The sequence below is a fragment of the Lonchura striata genome, chromosome 3, assembly GCF_050655825.1.
Source record: "Lonchura striata isolate lonStrDom1 chromosome 3, ASM5065582v1, whole genome shotgun sequence".
Taxonomy (NCBI): Eukaryota; Metazoa; Chordata; class Aves; order Passeriformes; family Estrildidae; genus Lonchura; species Lonchura striata.
The window spans coordinates 96,456,363-96,481,275 of NC_140705.1; the positions used below are offsets into that span (position 1 = coordinate 96,456,363).

Here is a 24,913-nt window from a genome sequence, read left to right on the forward strand (position 1 = left end):
GAGAAGGAAATAATTCTTTTATGCCTTGTTTGATTGAACAGAATCAATACATCCATAAAGTGTCTTGAAAGCCATGAATATCTGCATAAAAGTCTAATGCCAGTTACTTTTGTTAATGCTGTGTTAGAAGTACATCATTATATTCAAATAATCAAAGGCTCTTGCTTAGTATCTCACTCAAAATTCCCATCTCAGTAACAGCAGTCTGTTCAATAGAGAAATGATTTTTTTGGATGCGTGACTCATGAGTCCCTCTAATGTAGGTCAGTGGGAATGTGTGTCAATCCACCACCCGCCTGGCAGCACAGAGGACACATCCTGAGGCACAGCCCTGATGGCTCAGTGATGATACCACAGCTTCTTGAATCTTTCAGCAGTTCTGCAAGCAGCTCCTGGCCCTTGTCTTTCCTCAGTTTGGTGCTTCCAGCTTGACAAAGCAAAGCTGTTTGCTCAGCCTGCTGCCTCTTGGATGTGACTGATGTCCCACAACATGACCTTCTCCCAGCCTTGGAGACAAGGAGAGTAATAAGGCCTTAAAGTGAAATTGCACAAGGGTAAAAGACCAAAAATTATTTTTACAAATGTGTTTTAATGGGAAAAGGCTTCTTCTATCCCATATTCTGATGTTGGCTTTAAACCCAGCCTGCTGTCTAAGAAGCACCTGCAAAGCCATGCCTTCACATCTCGACAGCAGAGCTGAGTGATTGCAGATGTCTGCCTTTCCTAGGGCTTGTTCCCATGAAGTGAACATGAAGTAGGAGAGCTGGATCCGTCACCTGCTCCAAGAGCTGAGCCAGAGGTGCTGGTTCCCAGCATCTGTCAGCATGGAGCTGTCAGGTCAGCTGTCTGATGGTGCCTGGAGGGACACGAGGCTTGTAAGATCTCCAGATGGTTCTCCCTGTCAGCACCAGGAGCAGCAGCAGAACCTGCAGGAAACATTTTCCCATGGATGTGGTGACCCAGGCCTGCATGCAGGAGTTTGCCAAGCCCTCCTAGTTTGCCTGGTGTGACTTTCCCAGGCCCCATGATTTTTCCAGGGCAGTAAAACACAGGAACCTCCCCAGAGCATCTCTGCAGTCACCTCTGGCTGGTGCTTGCACCAAGAACCTTCTGCAGTGGCACAGAAAGTGCTGCCTTTGCTCTCCTGTACGCAGGCCCAGCCATGCCCAACTTCCTACTCCCTGCTCCTCTTTATTCCAGCCAGGCCACCTGGTGTCCTGCCCCATTAAAAAGGGCTGGGAGTTTCTGATGCCTCCTTTTGGGAAGGAGGGAAGATGTCAAACCCTCCCCAGGCCAGAGCCAACGCCCAGATGAGGAGTCTGAAATGCTGAATGTTACAAAGGCCACTTAGAAGTCCAGAATTCCCTTCTGCTGCCTTTAAGGAGAAATCTGCCTGGCATCCAGGGCCCAGAAGAAAATGTCCAGGTCCACCACAGCACATTGTTGCTTTTGGTTTCCTAACATCTTCACACTGATGTGGAAGACTTTGTCCAAGGGACTTCTGTGGTAACCAATGATATCTAGGAGCTATGGGTAAGGTGTCCAATTAATCTTCTAAATTTGATTAAACATTGTGCTGGCCTTCACTGATCACCCTAAAAGCTTGAAACTGCTTATTTGTTCCCAGTGGTGGGGAAAAACCATTTGGTTTCATCTGATACAATAATAAAAAATGAAAACTTTTATGCCAGTGTCTAGGAGGAAAATAAAATCAGAAAAAGAAAAATCTGGCACTCACAGCTACAATTTTCTTTTAGCCATTCTTTCTCCAATCCAGTAAAATCAAGACAGCCTGACAATCTCAGTTTCATTTCATAACTCCTATCACCTCTGAGTTCTAGAGCACATGGAATGCTGGTTTGAAAAAAAAACAAACCCCAAAACAAAAACCAAAAGCCCAAACAATTAGACACATTAACATTTCTCCACATCAATGACTGTGTTTATGTCTTGCAAATCATATACACCATTGGTAAGCAAAGCACCTTCCTGCTCCATGGATGGAGATGTAACTTGTGTCCCTCAGAGATAAGGAGAAGGATTTTATGCCACAAAATTCAAGGGTGATGGAGAAGGTTCACCCCACAGCTTTGCCTCCCACCTTGTCTTGGCATTTCTTCCTGTGTGGAGCTGGGAATCATCATTACAGCCCAACTCCTCAGCATCAGGCAGACAAAATAAGTAAAGAGGAGAGGAGGGTGGATCTAAGACATAGGATGGGCAAGAACCATTCCTCACACTTTTCACTGCAATATTCTGCAGATTTTTTTATTGTGAGAAAGCTCTACTCCACTAAGCTGCTTTTTCCCTGATTTCAGGCTAGGACATCGTTTGCAGTCTGCTCTGCTGACTCAAAATGTCTATGTGATATCACCCTAGAGAATATTCATTCTACAGAATACCAAGTGCCTTTCATATAGGCAATAGTATTCCCTCTCTCTCTCCATGGTAGGTATTTCTGCTCAAACCCTGGGAATGCTTCAGGAGATGCATTCATCATCTGGCTGAATAATTCAGCCTATGGAGATGATATATTTCCTCCCCTTTTTCTTGAATGCATTGCTTTAAAATGCATAATACTGCTTGCACAATAATCTTTCATCTTGCACAGCCAGCCATGATACAGAGGTATTTCTGTGGCAGCTTTGCCTTTGATGCTGGATGGCATCAAATCTAATGAATGACATGTAAAGCAAGGAAATAATATTTCCTCAAGTGGAAAGCTGTATGTAATGTTTAACCAGCACCAGCTTTATGTGGTCCAGTTCTTCTTTCAGGGAAAGGACATGGGCTGGCTCTCCAGACCTTTGGTATCCCAGAAACAATGTCAAATTTTCTTGGGGTGCTGCCACAAAGATCCTTCTCACGGTGGCTTAGGGAATGAGGGGCAAGGGAAGGACTTGGATTTAAGCCTTGCATCTCCTTCCTTGAAGTACTTCAGCCCTTCCCAAGGGCTTTGTGAGGAACGGGTTTCTGCTCGCCAAGAGCTGCGAGCAGTGAGACAGGAGCTGAGGGCAGGGAGCCTCTAGATGTCACTGCCAGACCGCAGAAATGGAGCCCAGAGCCACGGCGGGCTGGGCACATCTGGGGGCGCAGCTGGCGGCAGGGACACAGGGGGGCATTGGGAAACCTGCTGTGAAAAGGCTGCTGTGCTTTGGGTTTGCCTTGGCATCCCCCTCCCTAGGGCTGAAAAGGTGCAGCTATTGCAGGGTGGGACCAGGTGCGAAGAGAGCAGCCAGAAATTTCAGGTTAAAGTGTTTAGTGTGAGGAATTGCCAGGTAAGAGTGAAATGTTTCAGCTGCAACCCTGCAGCAAAGAGATCCTAAATACAGATGCTAAGACTAGGCTCCACAGTGCCAAATAGCCCTGGCAACCCACACCAGAGAAATGATCCCATTATTTTTCTATGCTCCTGCTGAGCCATCTGAACATGGGGAGGGGTCTCTCTTGACAGAACTTCCATCTGCTTCCTACTCAGAGAAGGACAAGTACCTCTTTTGAGAAAGGGTCACCATCCCACTGAGGGCAGCAGTCAGACCTGAGCATTCCCAGGCACCCCTCCAGGCTGGCATTCCTCCATTGGAATACCAGTCCCTCACTGCTGCACCCCTGCTTGAGACAGGCCTGTGAGTCTGCAGCCCGCAGTCAGGACATTTGCTGTGGCATGGCACGGCTGTTCCCTGCTTTGAGAAATGCATTGCATTAAGAAACAAAACTAAAAATCATTAGTGCACACCATAAAGGGGACAGGCCGGTGGGCTGCTCATAGGCTGGGTCTCACCCAGCCTTCCCCTCTCCAGCCATGCATGTGGTTATGGAATAATGAGCCCTTTTTTCCTGTATAATTTGCAGCAGCCATTTCTCTCTGAGAGACCTGAGGCACAGCCAAATGGAGAGAGGGAGGTTCGGTTGCTTCAAAACTGGCCATGGACACGCTCAATCTCCCATGCCACAACAACAAGATGTGTTCACTGAGGTGTGGGCATCAAACCACAGCCTTCAATGTGCCTGGGAAAGCCTTGACCCAGGCTGCTTGCTCAGGAAACTGACCCTGTAGGTAAAACATGTGAGAACTTCCTCCTCTGTCCATCTTGGCATGATTTGGGCACAGCCTTTGGCAGGCAGACGTGAGACATGAGGCCTTTGGGTTTCAGGAGAAGAGCAGTAAACAGGAGGGCTCCAAGATCCAGAGATGCAGAGATTATACCACTCTGCCCAAAATCCTTCTAAAGGTAATGGTTGGCTTAGATCCTACCTAATTTCATCAGCTTTATATCCCATCTTCTGTGCTAGCGAGTTCAGCATCACTAATCTCATCTGCTTCAGCCTGCTTCTTACCCTCTTGAGGGCTTTAGCCTCATGAAGATTTAAAAATAGAGCATTTGTTCGAGGTCCTTCTCTTCAATTTCTAACAGCAGATTCTCTTAGGGCTTTTCAGACTTGTGTCCCTGAGGACTAGGAACTGATTTTAATAAAAAAAATTAGAGAGGATATTATCATAATTGGATGACTCTCAGAGCCTTCACAAGTGCCAGAAACCTCATGGGGACCGCACTCACATTTCAGAGCTGGCAAACACAGATGAAGGGGCCTGAAGATTTTAACAGGGGAACCATCCCCATAAAGTTTGCCTTCACAGCTTAATCACACCAAGATGAAATGTAGACGTTTTCTCTCTTTATCTAACACCCCACTGATCTGAGCTGCCTTTGTTTTCAGTGTTGGCTCCAGTATTTGTGAAATGTATTAAGCTTCTTGTTGCTTTTGGAAATAACAGTCACCACTGTATTTTGGCCAGATCATTGCTTTTCTTCCTTATTGACCCCTTTTTTTCTTCAGGCTACCAAACACCCTTGACTTTGTTCGTGGGATGGTTAATCAACAAGTCTGTCACAATGATGGATTCCTCCTGAATTGTTGCTTAATTAGCTTGGTTGGAGGTATAAATCAAATGGAATACCAATTCTTCCAATGCCACAGACAGGCAGCCATGCTCAGCTTGACAGCAGTGAGTTATTACTCTGCCCCAGTGCAGGATCAGCCTGCAGGCACCAGCCTGCAAAGCTAGAGGGGCATGGGTTGGTCCCTGAGAGTGCTGGTGTGCACAGAGCCACACACAGCTGGGTGAAGGGCTGGTGGGATGGAGCTGAAGATGGGCTCTGTGCCTGGGGACACTTCCCAGAGCATCAGCCCCAGCAGCTGCTCAGGGGGAGACAACTCATAGATAGGTGATGTTTCTCACCAGGGGTGGCTGGTGTCTGTGTCTGCTTTTTAATGAAGAGGAGACATTTCAGTCCACGGCCAGGCTGAGTTATGAGACACGAATCTTTGTCTCCTGACAGGCAGAATTGCCTTCCACAGAAAGGCAATTAAGCATCTCAACAAAAGGAGAAGTAATACACGGGCTGCAAATTAAGATTTTTAAGATTAATCTAAATGGCTTGGTATTTTTATAGATGAGACTTTCACATAACAAGAATTTAAGTATTTAAACCAGTTGACTTGAACTGAATTTTGCAACTTGAACAGAGATGACTTCTCTGTAGCTACAAAGAGCTTGTTTTCAGCAGGTCTGAGCCATCTTGAGCACCACTGAACTGTGTGGTAGAAGTCATCCAAAAGTACTCGGAGTTTTTAAATTATCCTTTTTGAATTCCCAGGCTAAGCTACATAAACATTCCTCTGAAATTATTCTACTAATAAAGCTTTTTTAGCGAAGCATATTTATTTTTCCATGCCCCCCTTTTTATCTTCTCTCTTTGCCAACATCTGCAGAGGGCTTAATTAGTGATTAATGATTTCAGGTGGGATGTGTAAGTCTTACTCTGGAGAAGGAATCCGTTTGTTCAAAAATTACTGAAAAAAAATTTAAATAATCTAATTTTACTGATTTCCCCTTGCTCTAATTTTCAGTAGAAGAGTGGGTTCAGTGGCCCCTCTTGCCCAGGACATACCTACATGAGTAATGCTCTCCAAGCTGCTGAACGAGGCAGTGACACAACACAGACTGTCCCCATGATAACAAAGATCTGGGTTTCATCTTTACCTTGTGATGTAGTTGTTGCTCCAAGTGTGCAACATCTCCCTGGCAAATGGGTAAATCTGTTGCTAATGTGTGGATGCCTCAATGGAAACCTGTGCAGAGGGTCTGGGTGAATTATATTGCCATGGCAACCCAGGATTTCTTTCATCCATTGACATTTGCATCCTTTTTTATGGCATTTTCACAAATACAGTATTCATATTTTTTTTTTTCCCCAATAGTTGAGTGGAATAGATCAGTAAACTTGCTGTTAATACCATGATAAAAAAGTATGAAAGTGAAGCTCATGTGTGGGTACAGAGAGGTTACAGTTATTTTGCAAGTTTAAGATAAATTTTTGAGCAGGAATTATGTCTGAAGAAGCCCTACATTTTTAAAGACATCAGGAAAGAGGAAGAGAATGCAGCTCAGATAAACTTTTATACTCCCAAACAGTCCTAATATAGATTCTGGAAGTCAGAAAAAAACACTGAACAATCTGTTCTATATCTCTAATATGCCACTCTATTTCTGTAGCAAATAAAATGGAATACCTATAGTTGATGAACTTAAAAATGCCTGAGACTTTTCTTATTTCTAATTTATTAATAAAAAGTATTAAGAAAATAAAAAAGCTTCTGGTGTTATTTATGAATTATGACTAATTTCTTCAATCATTTTCTGGCACATATAAATGGCACAAAAGAAAATTAAAAAATAATTAAAATAAAACTGTGTCTTAATTGTTTATGTAACCTACATCTTACACATTCCTTTCACACAAAAGGCATGGGTCTGTTCTTTTTCATAGTGGAGTTAATAGAACTATTCCTAACTTCTGTACTATTTATGAAAGATGAGAAGAGGTTACACTCAACACTTCCAGCTTGCCCAGACCATTAGGCACTGCCAGCTTGCCCATGGAGTACTTTCATTAGAAAGTCTTCTATCTCCAAGGCACCTTCAGTTTGCCTGGAAAGGACTCTTCATCCCAGCATCTGAGTACCACCAAGCACAAGGACACCTGGCTTCACTCCTTCACAGTGGTTTTTCAAGAACTCCGTGGATGGCTTTTGTATGGGATGGTCTTGGGCACTGCTCTACTGAGGAGGAAGAAAAGTCACCTAAAACAGAGGTAAAGAGATTCATTCAGAACACAGCCAGCTTCAGGTCAGCCTTTAGGAATCACCAATGGGAATATTTTTGCCAAGATAATTTTTTCAGCAAATTACAAGTGTGTTTTCCCACATCAATCACAGTTTGTTAGGCTCCAGTTTTAACAGTTCTTGATCCTCTGAGGGTCCTGTGCCACGACTGCCCAGGCTCCAGCTGCAAGTGAATGCTAAATTGCTCAAGTGAACTGCTTACAAACACCCTGCAGGCAGGATTTCATTCCAAACTGGTAAGTGAAAATTATGATTAATTATATATTCCCAGAAGTTATGATCAGTTTATGAATGATTCATAAAAAAAAAAAATACTAAATAGAATATGAATATAATTTGCAAGCAATAATTTAAGCAACTTTATCTCTAAAGGCAAGGTCCTTCTCATATTTACCTAATGATAGTCTGCAGTGCAAGTGCTGGGTGCAGCGTTGTGAATATTCTGTTTCTACACACCAACACATCAAAATGCAGGTTTGCACTGTCCACAGCTCTGAATGCAAAGGGCAGACTTTCAAACAAAGAACTGTTTGCAGGCAGAGCTCAGGGGGTGAAGGCATCACAGTGCTGAGTGCTGAAGCCCAGCTCCTGCCACAGCTGGACACACTGGGTGCAACCAGGAGCCAAGAGGAGCAGGAGCCAGGAGCAGCAGGGCACAAATGTTGTCCTGGAGTCAAGGTGAAAGATATGGAGCCATCCCTGCCTTGGCTCTGAACCTACCATCCTTTCTCCCCAGTTATACACTTCCCCTTCCAGCTTCTTGCCAAAGATGGCATCCAATGCGAACTTCCTTCAGAAACATGGATTTCAAAGAATGTCATGGGTTTGATATTTTGACTCCGTTTTTGGAACAGGCTGATAAGGAAAGTCTGATTTGCCCATGGATACTCCACAAATTCCTGGGGAAAACTGTCCCTCCACTGCACATTTTACTAAGGATTTGGTTTGCTCCCTGCTTTCTCCTCAGTGACAAATGTTTGAGACCAGCATTAACATTTTAACACACTGCAATTGGAACAGTTGCATCACAGAGGGTTAGCAGAAGCACCACGGCCGAGATGGTTTTCGGATGTATAAACAGCACAAGTTTTGCAGGAAAAGGCAGAGTCTTTCACAAGAACCAAGCAGCAAAATTGGGGAGTCCAGAGAAAAAAAGTCCCTCTCTAGGCCTGACATGAACATCAAAAGAAGCACAAGGTAGGGATTGTAGTTCAAATGTAAACCAAATCATGTAATTCTGTTTAGAATGTGAAATCAGACTGACCAAGAAATCTAAGTTACTTTGTATACCCACCTGCTATTTGACTATACATTTGCTGCTGTGTAAAATATACAGAGGTAATTGCACCCCTCAGAAGCCAAAAAGTAAGTTATGCTCTCTCATGTATTATTTCAGGTAGAGGCAAGTTTCTAGCTGAGCTATTGGTGGTCTCCTTGACTGGTAAGGTCATCAGCAATTCCCCAGGAAAAATTAGCCCGAAGTCCAATTCCCTTTGCAGCCCTTCTCATGCTGCAGGTCTCACCTCTTTCCCTCTTCCTCTCACAGCTTCTTGTCTCAAAACCCCCCATAACTCCAGCCTGAGCTGGGCCCCACCCTCTCTTGTCAACACTGAGGAGATTTCTTACCATGACCTCTGGCATCTCTCTAGGTGTACATGACAAGAGTCAGCCACTGGAAAAAGGAAAAGAAAAGGTGCATTTAGACAGTGATGGTACACCAAGTCTTCAGGCATGTCACAGAAGCATCAGGGGTGACCCAATGACTGTGGTTCTTTTGTACTGCACCAGATAGTTAAGGGATTTTGGAACTGCCTCTTTCCCTTATTACAATTCAGACCCAGAAACTCTTTCCATATGTTGTTTTCCATGATAAATTATTGCAGCAGCTGCAGCAGGAGCAATTGCTGGGAAAGGGTGGCACCTGCCTGATTGCAAGTGGAAGAGATAGAACTTCTGGGAACCTGGCTGTCCTACAGACTACCCTATAAAATAGGTCCAGGTCCTCTGCTTGCGAACTGTGCTCTGCCCTTGGTGCAAAACAGATTTAATGAACAATGAGGCTCTGCACTAACCACAGAGTGTGAACAGGAGCTGGTGAGATTGTAAAAGGCTCTTTTAAAAAATCTTTTTAAACACTGGGTTGTCAAATAACAGTCCCCAGACTGATAAAATGCAGTACTCAGGCATATCACTATGGAGCACAGCAGGATTTTTGCTTCAGACTAGCTGATAAAAAGCCTGATGCATCCCCATTCAGTGAGCTATCCTTCAGGCTGTGCTTTTAAGACAAACAGCAGCAGCAAGCATTTGTTTGCTGTTTCTTTCTTAAAACCAAGATGTTTTGCAATTCAGGATTAACAGATGGGGCAGTAAGAAATGAGGGCGTGGATTTTATTTTTTCTTTCTTTTTTTTTGTCACTTTCTCAAAGTCACTTTGTGTAATGTTTCCAGCAATGACAGAGTTGATGTCATTAAGGGAAGACTCCATGCCTTGGCCAGGGATGGCCACCTCTGAGCTGTGCACCAGTGGGGCCAGGGAACCCCGGGGAAACACCTCCCACACAGGATGTACTTCCAGCCAGGCAAAACCTCCACCACTATTTGCTAGGACAAAAGCCTAGCAACACACATCACACATCATTTTTAACTTCACCCTCCTGACAACATGTGCTCCCACTTTGGAACTGGAGAGAAAAGAAGGAAGGAGAATTCTTACCTCCATTGCTGTCATCAAAATTTGTGATCCACCCTCTGCTAAGTTTTGGAATGCATCTAGGGGGCAGAACAAAAAAAACCTTATTTCATGAGGAAGAAGCAAGAATGCAATGCAGACATAAGGCTGTGGCAGCTGAGGAGCAGAGCTGTAATCCCTGTGTTGGGATGCTCTGCCTGGCTCAGGTGTCCTACCTGGCTACATCTCACTTCTGTGCTGCGTACCCCTTCTGACTTGGCCCTGGGATCACAGCCTGGGAAGGCATCCCAATTTTGGGGCTAGAATTCGGCAGAAGTGTAGGGACAGGCAGTGCTCAATGTGGCTGCTTTCATCTCTCATAATTTGTTTCAATTGTTTTCCTGCCTGAAGAGTGACAGGAGGACGGTGAACTAATGAAACACATCTTCCCAGAGGGAAACTTTCTGCTGGTCCTTTTCCATCCTCCCTGGCAGTGAGTGAAGGCCTGGCCCTAAAGAAAGTGATTCTCTTGAAGTCATTAGTATGCCTTGCAAGCCTTTTGCAGGGAATATAAATGCAGATGCTGCTGTTATTCAGCTAGAGTTTGAAATTAACATTGCTGAAAGTTTTTTTGACAGAACACTTTGCCATCAGGAAATTTAAATCCATTCAAATATTGTTATTCTATGTGCATATTTATATTGCAGTATGTCTAGGAGAAGTTTTCAAACCCAAGTGTTTGGATAAACTCAAAACACAGTATTTTGAGGGGTTTTATTTATTTTGAAATTACTTTTCTCCTAGAAGTGTGCTGTTACAACAGTAATAAAAAAAGTTGAAACAAATTTAAGTCTGTCTATCCTTGAATGACACATTTCTCTGGGAGCCTGGAGTTTCCCACCCTGAATGGAAAAGACTTTGTAAGATTACAGGTGTTTTGAAACCTTCCCAGCCTTTGAAAAAGGCTGCTGGGAGAGGGTAGGAACAGGGCACAAGGGCTCATTGCTCATCTGCCCCTTAGGAGGCCACCAGAGCTCCCTGTATGGCCCAGAGCAGGGAGGAAAGGTGGCACATCCAGCCCACACTGCTCTGAAGAAAGGCACGGAACAAGGAAATCCTCATGTTGTCCAGTCCCTTGACAAGGCTGCAAATGCAAGGCTGGGCTTGCACCCAGCAGTCTTTTTAGGAAAAAGTGGCAGCGCTGAAATTACCTCCTCTGGGCAGAGGTAAGTGCTTCTTTACTGCTTCATTAACTCCAGTTAAATAGAATTTGCAAAGAAGATGCTGCTTTTGATTTGGGTCTCATCTCTGGCTATCTTGAAAGGATGAATAATGATTTAATGGGAGAGATTTTATCTTCCCCGCTGCATTCACATCATCATAAAGGTTGACTGCCTTTTATTCTCACTTGGCACCCTTATCCTCTCCTGTAACAAACTTATTCACAATGATCTAAAAAGTTTGAGAAATGTATTCCACATTAAACCCTCTGTAAAATGATAACTGAAAGAGTGGAGAGCATTTTAAAATTCTCATTACAGACAGCAGTGAAACTTTTAGATACTCCTTTCCACATGGATGCAAAGGATTTGTCTATACATTGGCTCTTAAAATGCAAAAGGATCTTTTTTAAATGAAAAAAAAATACTATGGCACTAATTTAGGCATAAAAATTTTCATCTACAGCAAGTGACATGTATAATCACAAAAAATGGGTGTTTACAAGCTTTTTTTTTTTTTTTTTAATGGAAGCATTAAAATTGGGACACGCTCTGATTTTACAATGCTTTCAGAGCTGCTTCTTCTGTACTCCCTTGAAATGGGATTTTCAGCAGTGTCATCCAAGCAGATCTGCTGACCACTATTGGCCCATTAAACATCAGTGCTACAAAACACATGGGAGAAAATGAACGCTCATTTCCATGCACTGTTGAAACCCAGCTCATTCCAAAGATGAAATAAATTGCTGAAGCAATGTTCTAGCGCAGGGGTCACAGTTGCTGACTTTGTTTAACTACCAGTATCTCCAGTCAAAATGCTTATTATTAGAGTAGCAAAAATTACAATTTTGTAAAACAGAATTTAATTTCCATTCAGGCAAAAGCTCATTTACAGACACTCCCTCCTCGCAAGTGCCAGGCAATAGCTGGATGCGACACGGAGAATGGGTTTGTTTCTCCACAGAGGACACTGGACTTTCTCCTTACCAAAAAACGGAGAGAACTTTACTGAACACTGAACTGCTCTCTAGCAGCCAGTTGCTCCAGTGCACAGGAGATAAATCCAGCTCCTGGCAAACAGGCTGCCCAAAGAGCTTCCAGGCCACACCTGGGCTGGGGTGTGTCACTCCAAGCTACGCTGTTAGACCGGTATTTTCACGCCTCGTGTTGTGTCCCTCGTCCCTTGGCGCTGCTCTTAGCCTGGTTTGCAGGCTGCCCTGCTGCCACGTGCCCTGGCAGTGCTGGCACTCACGGGTCATGGTGTCGAGGCGCAGCATGCAGCACACGAAGTCGGAGAAGCCAACCCTGCCGGAGGCATCGCCGTAGCGCAGCGTCATCAGGCGCAGCAGCTGCGCGTTGCTGGCCAGACCTGCCGAGGGAAGACACGCTGGGAGGGCATGGAGCAGCTCAGATGGCCTCCTGCACCCTGCCAACAAGCTGGGGCCACCCTCAACCCCCTGCCCTGGCGTACATTCCTGGACAGCTCTTCCCCCACTTTGTGCCTAGGAGTTGGGGTAGGGTAATGGAAAGCCAAAAGTCACCTTACTCACTGACTCCCATGGCGACTTAAGTCAGCAAACTGCAAACATTGAGCTAACTAATCTAGTGTTATCTTGCTTTGCCTTTCTAGCTTTTATTTTGTATAAGAAAGGGTGATTTTCTTTGGCTCATAACTGTAAAAGTCTGAGTGTAGCATTTCCAATACCACTGGCTCTTTCTGCTAAAGAGGCAGATGCTGCATTGCTGCATGATCAGGCTATATGCTGCATAGCATGCTTGGGATTCTTAATTTTTACATTTTCTCTTCTATTAGAAAATGGTGAAGGGTGCATTTCTTTTTTAATAGCTGATTATTCAGTATTTGTGTCACAGTCTGTTTGGATGGAAATTGGTATTCAATTGAATGAACAAAAATTGCTTTTTAGAATGATTCTTTTATTAGTTAAATAAAACTACCATAAATGTGCTGGCTATATAAGAACAATGATTTAAATATATTTTGCACTAAAAGCTGATTTGCAAAACGAAAGGGAAATTTTCTGCAGAGAGCTGGACTGATAGCTTTGGTTTAATGTCTTCTCTGAGACTTCAGAGAAGTCTCATTCGCTCACTCCAGGTTTTAGTAGCTCAGCTGGATGTGAAGTAACTTTCTGGCTTTTTCAACCAGCTCTAAACTTTTCAGTTTTAAATGAACTCATCATGGAGCTAAATTAGTTGAAAAAGCAGAAATAAAAGAAATGGCTTTTCTACACCTGTGTAGGGAGAGAGAGAGCTGATGGAAGTGGTTTAGCACCACCATTGACAAACTCTGGTTGCGTGAGCCTAGTTGGAGGTCTCCAGCAGGAAGCAGGTACATTATGCTGAATACTTAAAGAATGGAAATACATTTGGGCTCAAGATACATTTCAAATTAAAGTAAACATGATTTTATATTATTTTCAAATGAGATAAAGATAGTAATTAAAAATTAATCTAATTAATTGTCTTCTTTGAATCTGGTTTTAAACCACTGTAGCAGTGAACAATGATTTCTATTTTTAACATTTTGAAGACAGCAGGATTCAATCAATCTCTCTTCGGAGACTGGATTCCAGCAAATATTACTTATGGGATGCTACAGTCAAATCACACCAGTAAAACACCAAGAATTTGGCCTGGTCAGTCTGGGATACACTTGCTCTGAAATCTGCTCACTCAGCAATGTCTCTCAACCTCATCAACCAGACTGAAGGGTCAGTCCTCTCTGTTCCAAAGACTTTTCAGCTGATTTGTAAGACTACTCCCCAAACCTTTTATCTGCTGGATTCCTCCCTCTGGTTTTAGCCAAGCTTTTACTTGCTGACTTGTTGTTTCCCTATTTATAAAAATTATTTTGAATCATTTGCTGTTGCCAAAGAGGAGTTTGTAAACACATCAGGCCAATGCTGCTGCGTTTCAGGGCAGAACTGCTGTTGATGCAGCTGGCCTGCTTTACTCTGATCCATTATTAATATTGGAAGCATTAGGAAAACAGTGAAAATTAAGCACACATTGAAGTGTTTTGTTGGGGAAAGCACTGAACATTTCAGGGAACAGCTGACTAGGAGCTGAATTTAGATACATTAATACCATTCCTAGAGGTAGCACAAAGCTCCCATACACCTTCTGGGGTTCCTGCTCAAAAGCCAGGACAGGGATTGTCCCATTGCCAAGCCAGATTCAGATGTCTGGCTCAGAAGGCAGCAAGAACGAGCTTGTAATTTTCTTCCCCACTCAGAACTACTTGTAGCCAAACATGTATTGAATTTGACACTTAACAGTGCCTTTTTATCCCTTCAAACAGCTGCACTGTTGTGACTGACAGGACTTTTCCATATACAATTTTCCTCCCAGTTTTACATTTTAGCATCTTTCTCACAGAATGGCCCTGGCAACTTCTCCTTTGACATTTGGCACATCAGTACTGCACTTCTCAGACAGATGCTGATACTTTCCCCAGCTCTCAAAAATATTATATATGCATATATAAAAAAACTCTCTTTGCCCAGCAGCAAAAAAAATTATATATGCATCCCCTCAGCTGATGGCTTCCAGGGAGAGTAATCGTGCATCAGTTTTCTCCTGGGACAGCACCCCTCCGAGCTCCAGGCAGCCAAATGGGAGCTTCTCTACTGTACTATTACAAGGGGATCGCTGTGTCAGAGAGGCACTTCACAGATAAAGTCTCCTTCGAGACGGCTCAGCTGAAATACTTCACTCGTGCACTCAGTAGCCAACAGAGGTCAGTGCAAACTAAACAAATGCATGTCGGTGTGGCATTCCCATCTAGACTTAATCACTGCCCTGGAGAGAAACTGCAGGAACTGAGGAAAATGCACGAATCCACTCTTCTTTTCTCCCTTCCTCTCTACTGGATGTTCCATCCATGACCTAGAAACAGGTTTGGCCAGTGCTGCACTTATCTGCATCTCTCTGCTGGCCCCCCAGCACAGATCTCTCGGCAGAGCTGTGATCTCACTGGCATCTCTGTGAAATCCAAGCCACTTTCTCCCTAAAACTATTTTTTTATTTCCTCTTTCTTTTTTATCCTTTTCTTCACTGCCAGGGGGAAAACAAGGGGAGCTGCTCGGCAGCTCTGGGCGTACCTGCTGCCTGTATCGCATTCTTCAGTTCAGCAACATCAAGAAATCCAGAATGGTTTCTGTCTTCCTTGAAGAAGATATCCTAAAATATAGTGCAAAGGCATATTTCAAGCTCTTACCACCCTTCCCCACATTTACTACTACAACCAGTTCTCCTCCCTTAATAAATATGCTGCAAAGTTCAACAGGTGAGATGGGGTGGCTGTGACAAGGGAGACGCATTTTCAGAAGGCTCTGACAATGTTACTGTGTAAGAAATCTCAGAGTTAGGGGTGGGCAGAAGCATTTTTGCTTTCCTAACACACCACAAACCACATTTGAGGAGCTGTCAGTGGGAAGAGGACCCCTAACTAGCTGGTCTCAGACCATCTCAAGAGGAATGGAATAAATTGGAGTCCACCTAAACCTGAGACTTCAGAAAACCCTCCTGTCTTGCACCAAGGCTGGGGGAGAAGGACCTGACACAGAGAAGCTGCCATGCATGCCTTGAAGAATTTAGGTGGGACCCTAAATACTATGTCAATGCTTCCAGTGCTTGTCCTAGAGCAGAAACATTTCTCCCAGACAAACTCTCATTAGATCCTATACATTGCCACTAGAAACTGCAGAAATGAGGAAATGACATTTTTCAGGTGACTCTGTTCAAGAAGTAATTTCAGTTTAGAAAGTTTTTCTAATTAAAAAAAAAAAAAAAAAGCATGCTAGCGGTGGCACAGACAGAGAGATTTCCATCAGATTCTGAGCCTAAATGGCCTTCCTACCTTTCCCCTCAATGTTCCTCAATGTTCTCTGTGCTGGAAAATCCTGCTTTACACACACCACTGCCTCCCTTGCGTGAGAGGAAGGAACTCTGTCCCGCTAAGCAGCCTCTGCAAGGCTTCTCCCCGCAGCGCTCCGAGAGCACGGAGCATCTGCTCCCCGCTGCTGGAAACCCCCGGGCTCAGAACCCACAGTATCCACATAATCCCAAGTATCCACAGCCAGGAGAGAGCCACCCCCTCCCCCGTACCATGTACTTAGTGAGACTTCGCCAGAGGCTCCCGAACTCCTGCAGGGTGAGTCTTCCGTTCGAGTTGAGCTGCGCATTTAGTTAAGAATCGAGCACTTAATGAGAGCTGAACCTGGCTGTCTTTGTTGCCGGGGATGCTGCCTGCACAGAACTGAACAGATAAGATGCAGCCTCTCCTGTCGGTTACTTCGTGCTGAGAAAGCTGAGAATTTTCCTGCTCTCAGTCGTGTTTAAATCCATCTTCTTTGTCACATTGTACAGCTGCTCATGCCTGTGCTCGCAAACCACAGAAGGTTTCTATTTATAAGGTGCCTTTAACCACAGGGGAAGCTGCAGTGACATTTAGCCCTGGAGCACGGACACCCCTGTGAATGAACATGGCCCCATGGTCTTGCCTCTGCACGGGGCACCACAGGATTTGCTCTGCCTGGATCCTCCAGGAGAACAGGCACTGAGGAGTCAGGAGCATGAGGCGATGATCCCAAACCTGCTCCCCTCCATGCTCCAGCCTGGAGTCCTGGCAGACACACAGCACCCACCCCAATGCAGGATGGTAAAACCTGCCCGAAAGCAAAACTCATCACCAGTGAAATACAAACAGATAAGCACCACTGTCATGGAACCTGAGTGAAAAAAGCTGATCCTGACTTTGCAGGCCAGCATAGGTCACACTGTACATGGGTTATCTGCAGGCCAGAGAATTAAAAATCCATCCTGAATTATAGCAGAGCAGAGGCTTTGTCAGCTCTTTGCACATGCCATGCATTTACAGTACCCACTTATCCCAGGACAAGATTTGCAGAGTGGGAAAAGTCTCTTTCATTGGCTAGATGCTGAAAGCTGGAAAGAGAGAGGGACTTCTGGTCATTTTTATTCATTCTCTGGCAGTTTTTAAAGGTCTGAAAATGTCTCAAAGCTTTTTCAAGGCATGGAGGAAAAGAGACAATGAGCAAGCAAAGGGAAAGAAACACATGAGGGAGATGTATGTTTCCATCAAGGAGCCCTCTTGTTCTATAATGACCAGAAATGTATTTCTTGTGTTGTCTTGTTAAGAGTAAAAAGACTGAGTCATTCAGCTAAATAGGAAAGATAACACCAGAAATATACTCTGGGATGGCGTGCCAGGCCAGTGCCTGGCATTCAGCAGTGACAGTGTTTCTGCCCCTGACACCAGCACTGTTGGCACCCTGCTAAAGTGCCACCCCAGGCCAGCATGGTGCAACCTCCACAGAACAGCTGAGCTACACCTAAACTCTCTTCTGCCTCCTTGTCTCAGCTCTGCCTAAAACCCCCACCCAAGGCTGAAGCTTAGCCAAGCCCCAGAGAGGGCAAAATGAGAGAAAAGATGGTAGCAGAAGGTTGATCCTCACCTTTCAGCAGACACACCAGTGCCAAGGCATGCACCGCAAAGTCCTGCATGGACTATGGGCCAGTTATTTATAGGGAATTGGGGCTAATATTTACTTGCAGGTCCTCACACTGGGATGCTCAGCTCAGCCATAACTCAAGGCAAGGATGGGCAGCACCAGGGAAGTTTATTGCTTCTGCTGAAAGGATACATCCATCAGAGCTAAAATGCCTCTGCATGAATCAAAGCTGAATCTCCCTCCCAGGCTGGTCATTTCATCTGCAAGGATTGACAAAACAGAAGGAATTAGCAAGAGCAAGGGCTGTGACAGGCATCAGGACACTGTTCTGAAGGAAGGAGGACACCAGGCTGAAGGCTCACACAGCTGCAAAGCCCCAGCTCTGGTTCAGGTTCTCAAACAGCAGCAAGGGCTCTGTGCCGAGCTGAGGGAATCTGCACATCTCAGACACCTCTACCTTCCCCAAGGACAGTTTGGGCACACTCTGCACAGCCCCTGCCCACGGATGGAAACACTTCCCTCTTGAAATAAGGAAAATTACAATGACAAGAAAGGCCATTTATGCTGATTTAGCAAGTCCTAAGAGCACTTTGAGCCTTGTGCATGGCTGAGTTGGCTCCAGCCCCCCAGCTGTGCCCCTCTGTCATCCCACAGTGCAGTAAGCCACAATGAGGACTGTTTAAGGACCATGGGGACACCATTAAATCCTATGTCTAAGGATAGGGAAGACAAAAAACACTAGTTGGGCTGTAAAAGCTTTACCTTGCAAGATCACTTCATTAAGGAGTTGTTGCAGCTGCGAGGCATCAATAGTTGAGCCCTGATGCAAAATAAAACACAAAGAGAGGTCTGTGAGCATAAAGTTTTCTCCTGTGTCACTTTTCCCCAAAACTTTTTTTCTCAGGCACGGTGGCAACCAAGAACCTCTGTTAATACACATCAAAGGAGCAGCAGCATCCCCTCTGGAGCATAAGAAGGCCCTCCACGCTGCTGGGCCACTCCAGGTCCTTCCCTACAGCTGCAGGGGAGTTCCAGGGATGGGGAGCTGTGGATGGGCAGCACAGCAGGCACTGTGTGAGTGGGCTGGGAGCACAGGCACTGCTGCCCATCCGCCATCCCTGCCGAGGCACCCTGGGGTGCCCGGCGTGGCAGCCCTGCTCATTTTCACCTTCACGCATTGATATAACCATTAACTGTGAGGGGTTCATTGTGCACAGGCTTCTGACAGCGATTTTTTTCCTCTTGACTAAGTCAAGGAGTTCTTTATAACAGTTTATTAAACCATTAAAAGCATCTCCTGTGAACACAGAGCTTGGCTCTGAAAGAGCAGGAATCAATTACTCAAACACTGACTGATGTCTGGTTTCCAAGTGCTGAGAAGGCAAATGGAAAATGATGCTGATGAGGTGGAGGGGGGGGGGGAACTACCCAAGGCTTTCTAATTGCTTCAAGCAAATAAACAAACCAAAGCAGGAAAAAAAAAAAAAAGGAAGTACACATGCAAGCCCATCACCAGCTCAACAATAAATCTCTGATATTCCACTGATATATGGCACTAGACAATCTATCCCAGCTGAATGTCCCATTTTTCTGGGGGTTTTGGCAGGTTAATCAATACCATTTTCAGGGTATCCACTTGAGGATTGAGCAACATTTAAAAATAAAAAAAAATTCTAAATGGATTTGTATCAACATCATAGATCAGTTTTTCTTTTTGCAAGTCCACAAGTGGTTTTTAATTTTTTTTCAGCAGTATGTTCTAGAGAGGGTACCTGCTTAGCGTATCTTAGGAAAAGAGCCTTATAGGAGATGTCCTGGTTCTGTCTTGGTACATCCTGCATCAAAAACAAAGGGGCAGTCAATAAATAATTCAGCTACAAAACAACTGGAGGCAAAAGTCTGCGGATCCAAACAGCACTTTAGAGGGGCAGGGAATGTACAGCACAGGCTGCAGTTTTCACACCCCCAAAATAAAGTGGAGTAGGAGTGAACAACTGCTACTGCAATGAAGGAAGAAGCATATTTTGGATGTTAGCAGCTAGTACAACCAGGAAGGAGGAGTTCAGGGCTTAAGGAAGATGGCAGAACACATCGAGGATGGAATTCAGCAAGTCAATACATGAGTATGGAGATACAAGACCTGATGCTTATTGGTGGACCTTGGTTGGGACCACTGCTCAGGGCATGGGAAGATTCATGTGAACCAAGAAAAGGGAGCATAAATTGACTTCCTTGTACCTTCTCAATCCCATGACAAGCTTGGACTATATCTGAGCAATTGCAATTCAATGGTTAAGTGATTTTTTTTTCAACCTTCCGGTGAAAAGATCCACCAGACAGTAAGGGGAATTATCCTTAACATTATAAAGTTTTCAGAAAAAAATCTAACTCCAAGACCCAATGCCTTCATCTCTGTGTGAGATACTTCATACCAAAGAAGCCCAAATATCTGAACAGGAGCAGAAACCGTGGGTACCACAATTCATCAAAGTCAAAGCATTGGCTAAGGACAACAGCCAGGTAAACTGACAGCTTGTCAATGGAAAAAGATAAAAAGTCACCGTTTACACTACCCCTCTAATGGGGCTTAATTGTGTGCTTGAAAATGAATCACAAGGAAAGGACTCAGTTTTCTGTTCTCCTGAAGCAGCTTCACACCTCTGGCTTCAAAGATCTGTGTCTTTGAAGGTTGTAAATAGCAGTCTCTCAGTGACAGGGTTTTGCTGGTGGGACCAGCAGGGGCTGGACCAGCCCTGGCAATGTGCACAGCACACAGCAAGAAGTTAAAAAATCCATGGTAGCTGGGCTGGAGAGGACAAAAAGTGGGTTGAACTAGAGATGCAGCCAGTTTCAAAGTGTAGTTTGCTTTACGTCTCTGTCTATGAAGATATCCTGATGAAAATCAGCAGAAATCTGATTTGAGTCTCATCCCTATGGACACCTGTGCTTTATAGGGTACAAGCACTTAAATTGAATCATTCCCATGGGACAGGCATGTCCAATCCCACTCACATGAATTGTTTCCCTCTCTCTCCCCCATAGATATATACTCATTTTACAGACATTGAAAGAAATTAGAATCTTTTAAGCATTCTCTCCCCTGCTATATTTGGTTTGTCAAAGTGTTAAAAGGACATTTGGACAGACTGACAAAGGGACTGTATAAGACCTGTTTCCTCAAAAATCAGGCTCTGAAATAGACATATGAGAAGAGGAAGGGCTTTGTTGTCACTCTCCTCTCTCCAGATAGGTGTCCTGCCCTTCCAGCAAGGTTGCAGGGTGCCAGAATCAAACTCTGGGACAGTAGTAGGTGGTAAAGAGAGAAAAGAGCAGATGAAAAGCAGTCAGTTGAGGTGACCAAATGATCACCACCAGAACCTACACCAATTTTCAGACTCTTACCATTGGCAGCACTGGGCTGGTCGGGGAGTTTGAGTTCCTAGAAAAGAGTTACAAGAATCAAACTGGAAGAAAAGAGCCCTTTCCAGAGGGTTGTGATGCAAGGCAGGCACCACCAGCAGCACTCACCCAGCCCACAGCCCCACAGGATGCTCAGCACCCGTGGCCCAGCCTGGCCCAGTTCAGCCAAGGCTGCTGCACCAGTCCTGGGTGTCTCTGTGCCGCCAGGTCTGAGTCTCCAGCTGCTCTGGAGTCACTGCTCTCCCCAAGCCAGCTCTGTTGATACCAGCAGCAGAGAAAGGGTAGCTTGTCTCACCCTGAGCATGCCAGGACTAACCTCACCAAACACAAAGCCCTGTCTTGAGCCACAGAAATTTTTCATTTCCTTTCCTTTCTCTTTGCTCACTTTAACAGTCAGGAATAAAAACAGCACCCAGGCTTTTAAAAGGCAACATCTAAATGTCTTCAGACTGCCTGGAACTGGGCCAGGGTCACCATTTCTAAGACACACTTAGCAGCCACATTCAGTACTTGAGTTTTGCTTTCAGTAGAGAAATGAGACAGGCCATGTTCTATTTTTATAACTTCAGTATGGGTAAGTGCTGCAAAAACCCACTGGAAGGTCATCTCCACACTTGGCCGAGCTCAGGAAGGTCTGTGAGGGTCAGAGGCTCTCCTGAAAAGCTCAGCTCCAGGGCTGAGCTGTCTCACACATGTCTCAGTCTGCTGAAGGCAGTCCAGCCCACAGCACTGACTCCTTCTGTTTGCTTCTATAAGTCAGGAGCTGCCTCAGTTGGTTCTGGGCTATTTTTGCCAGGGGCCAAAGCCTGGAAAGCAATCTCATTATCAAGATATGGGCCAGTGAGGTAAGAGCAGCAATCACATCCACTCTAAAGCTTGCTGAGGGAAAGGCACTGCAGGGGTGATGTTTGCAGGTCATTTGGTGAATGCCTCAGGTAAGCTTGCATACCTGCAGTAAACCACACCCAAAAGTAATACCACATCCACGTGGTAATGCGAAAGTGTGTGTGTAGTAATAGCTGCCTTTGCATGAACTCAGACACCATTTTTCCACTAAACTTATCTTCAAGGCTGCTCTCCTGCCTACAGGGAGCCCTGCCTATGAGGTGGCTGAGTGAAAGGATCAAGGCCTTTCACTGCTCTTGGATTCTCCAGGTCCCACTCCAGGCAGAATGGGATGTGATCCATCTGGCGTCCAGCCAGCAGAACATAAGAAACTACCAAATAGCTGTTAAGAATTAGGGAAAACAAACTCCCAATCCTCCTCTCAGCAAATGTTCCCACAATCAGGGGTAGAGGACAGATCTCACAATTATTGCTCTCTTTGTGCCAAGCTGAGACCATTGGTGGCTGCAGATGAGCCCCTGCCCTGCTCTGCAGTGGCCACCCTTGCACAACTGAGTGTACACTGATCCTCCTCAATTCCTTTACATTCTTCTGTGCCTTCCCCACCCTCCAAGGATACACTAAAAGCAAAATGCCACATCAGTTATCTTGACATTAAATAGTTAATTCCTGGCACACTGTGAGTTTGGGGCCTTTAAGGAGTGTGTATGATCTTACTCATGGTAGTCTTGATTCTTTATGAAAATTCGTAAGAGAAATTCGAATTCCTGGTCCTCTGTTGCAGCAGGAACAACTGCATAGGTTCCTGGGCTCAGGATAAAGTAGCTGGTCACATCTCGAATCCGGAGAAAGATTTGCTTCAGAACTCTGGAGTTCTCCTGAAAGAAAAATACAGCTGGCTCTCTTCCTGTTAGGGACCAAAGTAAATCAGACCAGCAGCCTGCCATTGCCACACCTCTCTGAATGCACACTGCCTCTATCACGCCTCGACCTCCCCCATGCCTGAAAAGCCCCTTCAGGGGACAGGCTTTTTCCAAGGACATATCAAAGTTGCTCAAAGGTGGAGAAACTGAAACAAACAAAAGCCAAAATGAATGTAAGGAGATTTGAAGAGAACTTCAATTAATGTTAAGCAGAGTTCATAAAGGAATCAAGAATGAATACTATTACTAAAAATTTCCCTGAGATCTTCTGTGACTCAAAGAGGTCAGAGAGCCCTCTAAGCATGTCACACAGATGACAGTGCTTCAAGAATCCCAATCCAAACTAGCAAGTGTCACAAGAAAACGGAGTATTCTGATCTTTCATCTGTTATTCCAGTATTTTTTTGCTGAGATGAAACAAATATAATGCAACAGCTATTACTATGATGACATGTAAAGATAGCATAATAAAAAACCCTTCCTTAACATATTCCCCAAAATATATCAGCATGTATAAATTCCATTTAGAATGGTTATACAGCGTGGCAGAGTTATTTATGAGCCATGCCTTTGGGAGACAATAACATAAAACTGCTATTTTGGAAGAAAAAAAAAATAGGATGACTAGTGTTACAGACGGCTGGGAGGTACACAGACTGCCAAGTATTATGGGTCAGATCTTGAGCAGATAGAAATGGGCACTGCTGCAAAGAAATAAATGGTGTAATACTTTTTTTTCCTCCACTTTTGAGCCTTATTCTGCATTCCTTCTGGTAGAAAGCAGAAGTAGATTAATATCTCAATGGAATCAAAACTGGTGTGAGATAAGAATCAGCCTCTACACATTTCTCAGCTCTATCACACAACATTAACCTTCCCTCACAGCCATGTATTAGTGTTCCACGTCTATATTTAATCAAAGGCTTCCTAGAGCTATCAGATACGTCCATTCTGCTTTGCATCCTTGCCTGCACTGCATTCTCCTCTCATCCTGCCAAGGGATAATACTCCTTTTACTTCACAGCAACAATTTGATGCATCTCAAAAGGTACCAAACAACGGATGCTGCTGCTAATGAATCATAGCAGGGAAAGCAGATCTGGGAGGAAGAGTGAAGCCACATGAATCTTGCCAACTGCACTCTTCCTTGTGCAAAGAAACCCCTTGTAAACTTCTCCCCAAAGGTGTTCTGACTGCTCTCAGGCACTGAGGCTGAACAATGGGAAATTAACTGAGGGAATGGCACTCACACCCAGGTTGGTTTTAGCTCCTCTTGGCTTTTGCTGCTACCAGGATGGAACACCAGGCTGGCTGTGAGGAGCTGGTAGAGCAGCTCTCATATTAAAATACTTAGTGTGTGTCCATGAGGGAATATTTTTTGTATAATCCTCTGTATGAATATGCACCAATATCATTATATTGATAAAAGCTATGGTGTGACAGAGCAGTCCTACTGCTCCCTGGCCCTTGCTGCCCAGGTGCTCCACAGTAATCCTGGTGCCTCCAGTAGCGCTCTGTTCTGGCCCTGCCCTCCAGCTCCTGTGTAGGAGGAGGTCACTCATAAGGTCAGACTGAGCCCAAAGGGAGCCTGAGGTGAGCTATGGGCTGGCAGCCCACAGAGGCCATTTCATCCAGCTTTGACAAACTCATTGAGGTTCATCCATCCTTGATCCATCTCATACCAAGAGAGAGAAAACACACCTGAGCATCAACTGGAGGGGAAGCAAAAATTTAAAGCAAGAATAGAGAAAATCTGTCTCCTAGTCTGCTTCCTGATTAAATAACCCCTTTTTTGAGTGAACCAAGACCTATATCATCACCTCCCAGTAAAGGTCACGCCTGTTAAAATGGGTAACTAATCAAGGTAGACACGCATTGTGCAAGAGCACAGAGAGAACTCCATGTCTGGTGACTTTGGGGATGCTGGAAGGAGCAATTTCCCTTTCACCAGGAGCAGCAGCTCTTTCTGAGTGGCACAGCTGGCACGATGGAGTGCTGCAGGCTTGATACCTGCACAGGACAGAGGATATTCTCATACAGGGATAGCGAGCTCCACTTGCTGGAGGGATGTGCTTTTAATGACACCTTTTATTTCTCGGACACACTTTTTTTATGAGCTCTTCCTTTATGAGGAGCTGTTAAACTTAT

The 24,913-nt window shown here is 44.7% G+C and overlaps 1 protein-coding gene across 17 annotated transcripts in view; it reads right to left on the minus strand.

Annotated features, from left to right (window-relative positions):
• Positions 1-6,838: 6,838 nt before the first annotated feature.
• The window catches only part of CAPN13 (calpain 13), a 72,074-nt gene continuing 53,999 nt past the window's right edge, over positions 6,839-24,913 (minus strand). For 16 of the 17 annotated variants that reach the window (XM_085575850.1, XM_085575849.1, XM_085575862.1 and 13 more), the window contains 11 exons: positions 22,560-22,720; positions 20,979-21,015; positions 19,349-19,411; positions 18,339-18,396; positions 17,769-17,836; positions 16,210-16,278; positions 15,204-15,282; positions 12,332-12,448; positions 9,905-9,960; positions 8,815-8,860; positions 6,839-7,146 (listed from right to left, as the gene is read on the minus strand). In XM_085575850.1, coding sequence (XP_085431976.1) covers positions 8,834-8,860; positions 9,905-9,960; positions 12,332-12,448; positions 15,204-15,282; positions 16,210-16,278; positions 17,769-17,836; positions 18,339-18,396; positions 19,349-19,411; positions 20,979-21,015; positions 22,560-22,720 — 735 coding nt within the window. In that variant the 3' untranslated portion in view covers positions 6,839-7,146; positions 8,815-8,833. The remainder of the gene's footprint in view (positions 7,147-8,814; positions 8,861-9,904; positions 9,961-12,331; positions 12,449-15,203; positions 15,283-16,209; positions 16,279-17,768; positions 17,837-18,338; positions 18,397-19,348; positions 19,412-20,978; positions 21,016-22,559; positions 22,721-24,913) is intronic. The other variant, XM_085575851.1, reaches the window with a different exon arrangement.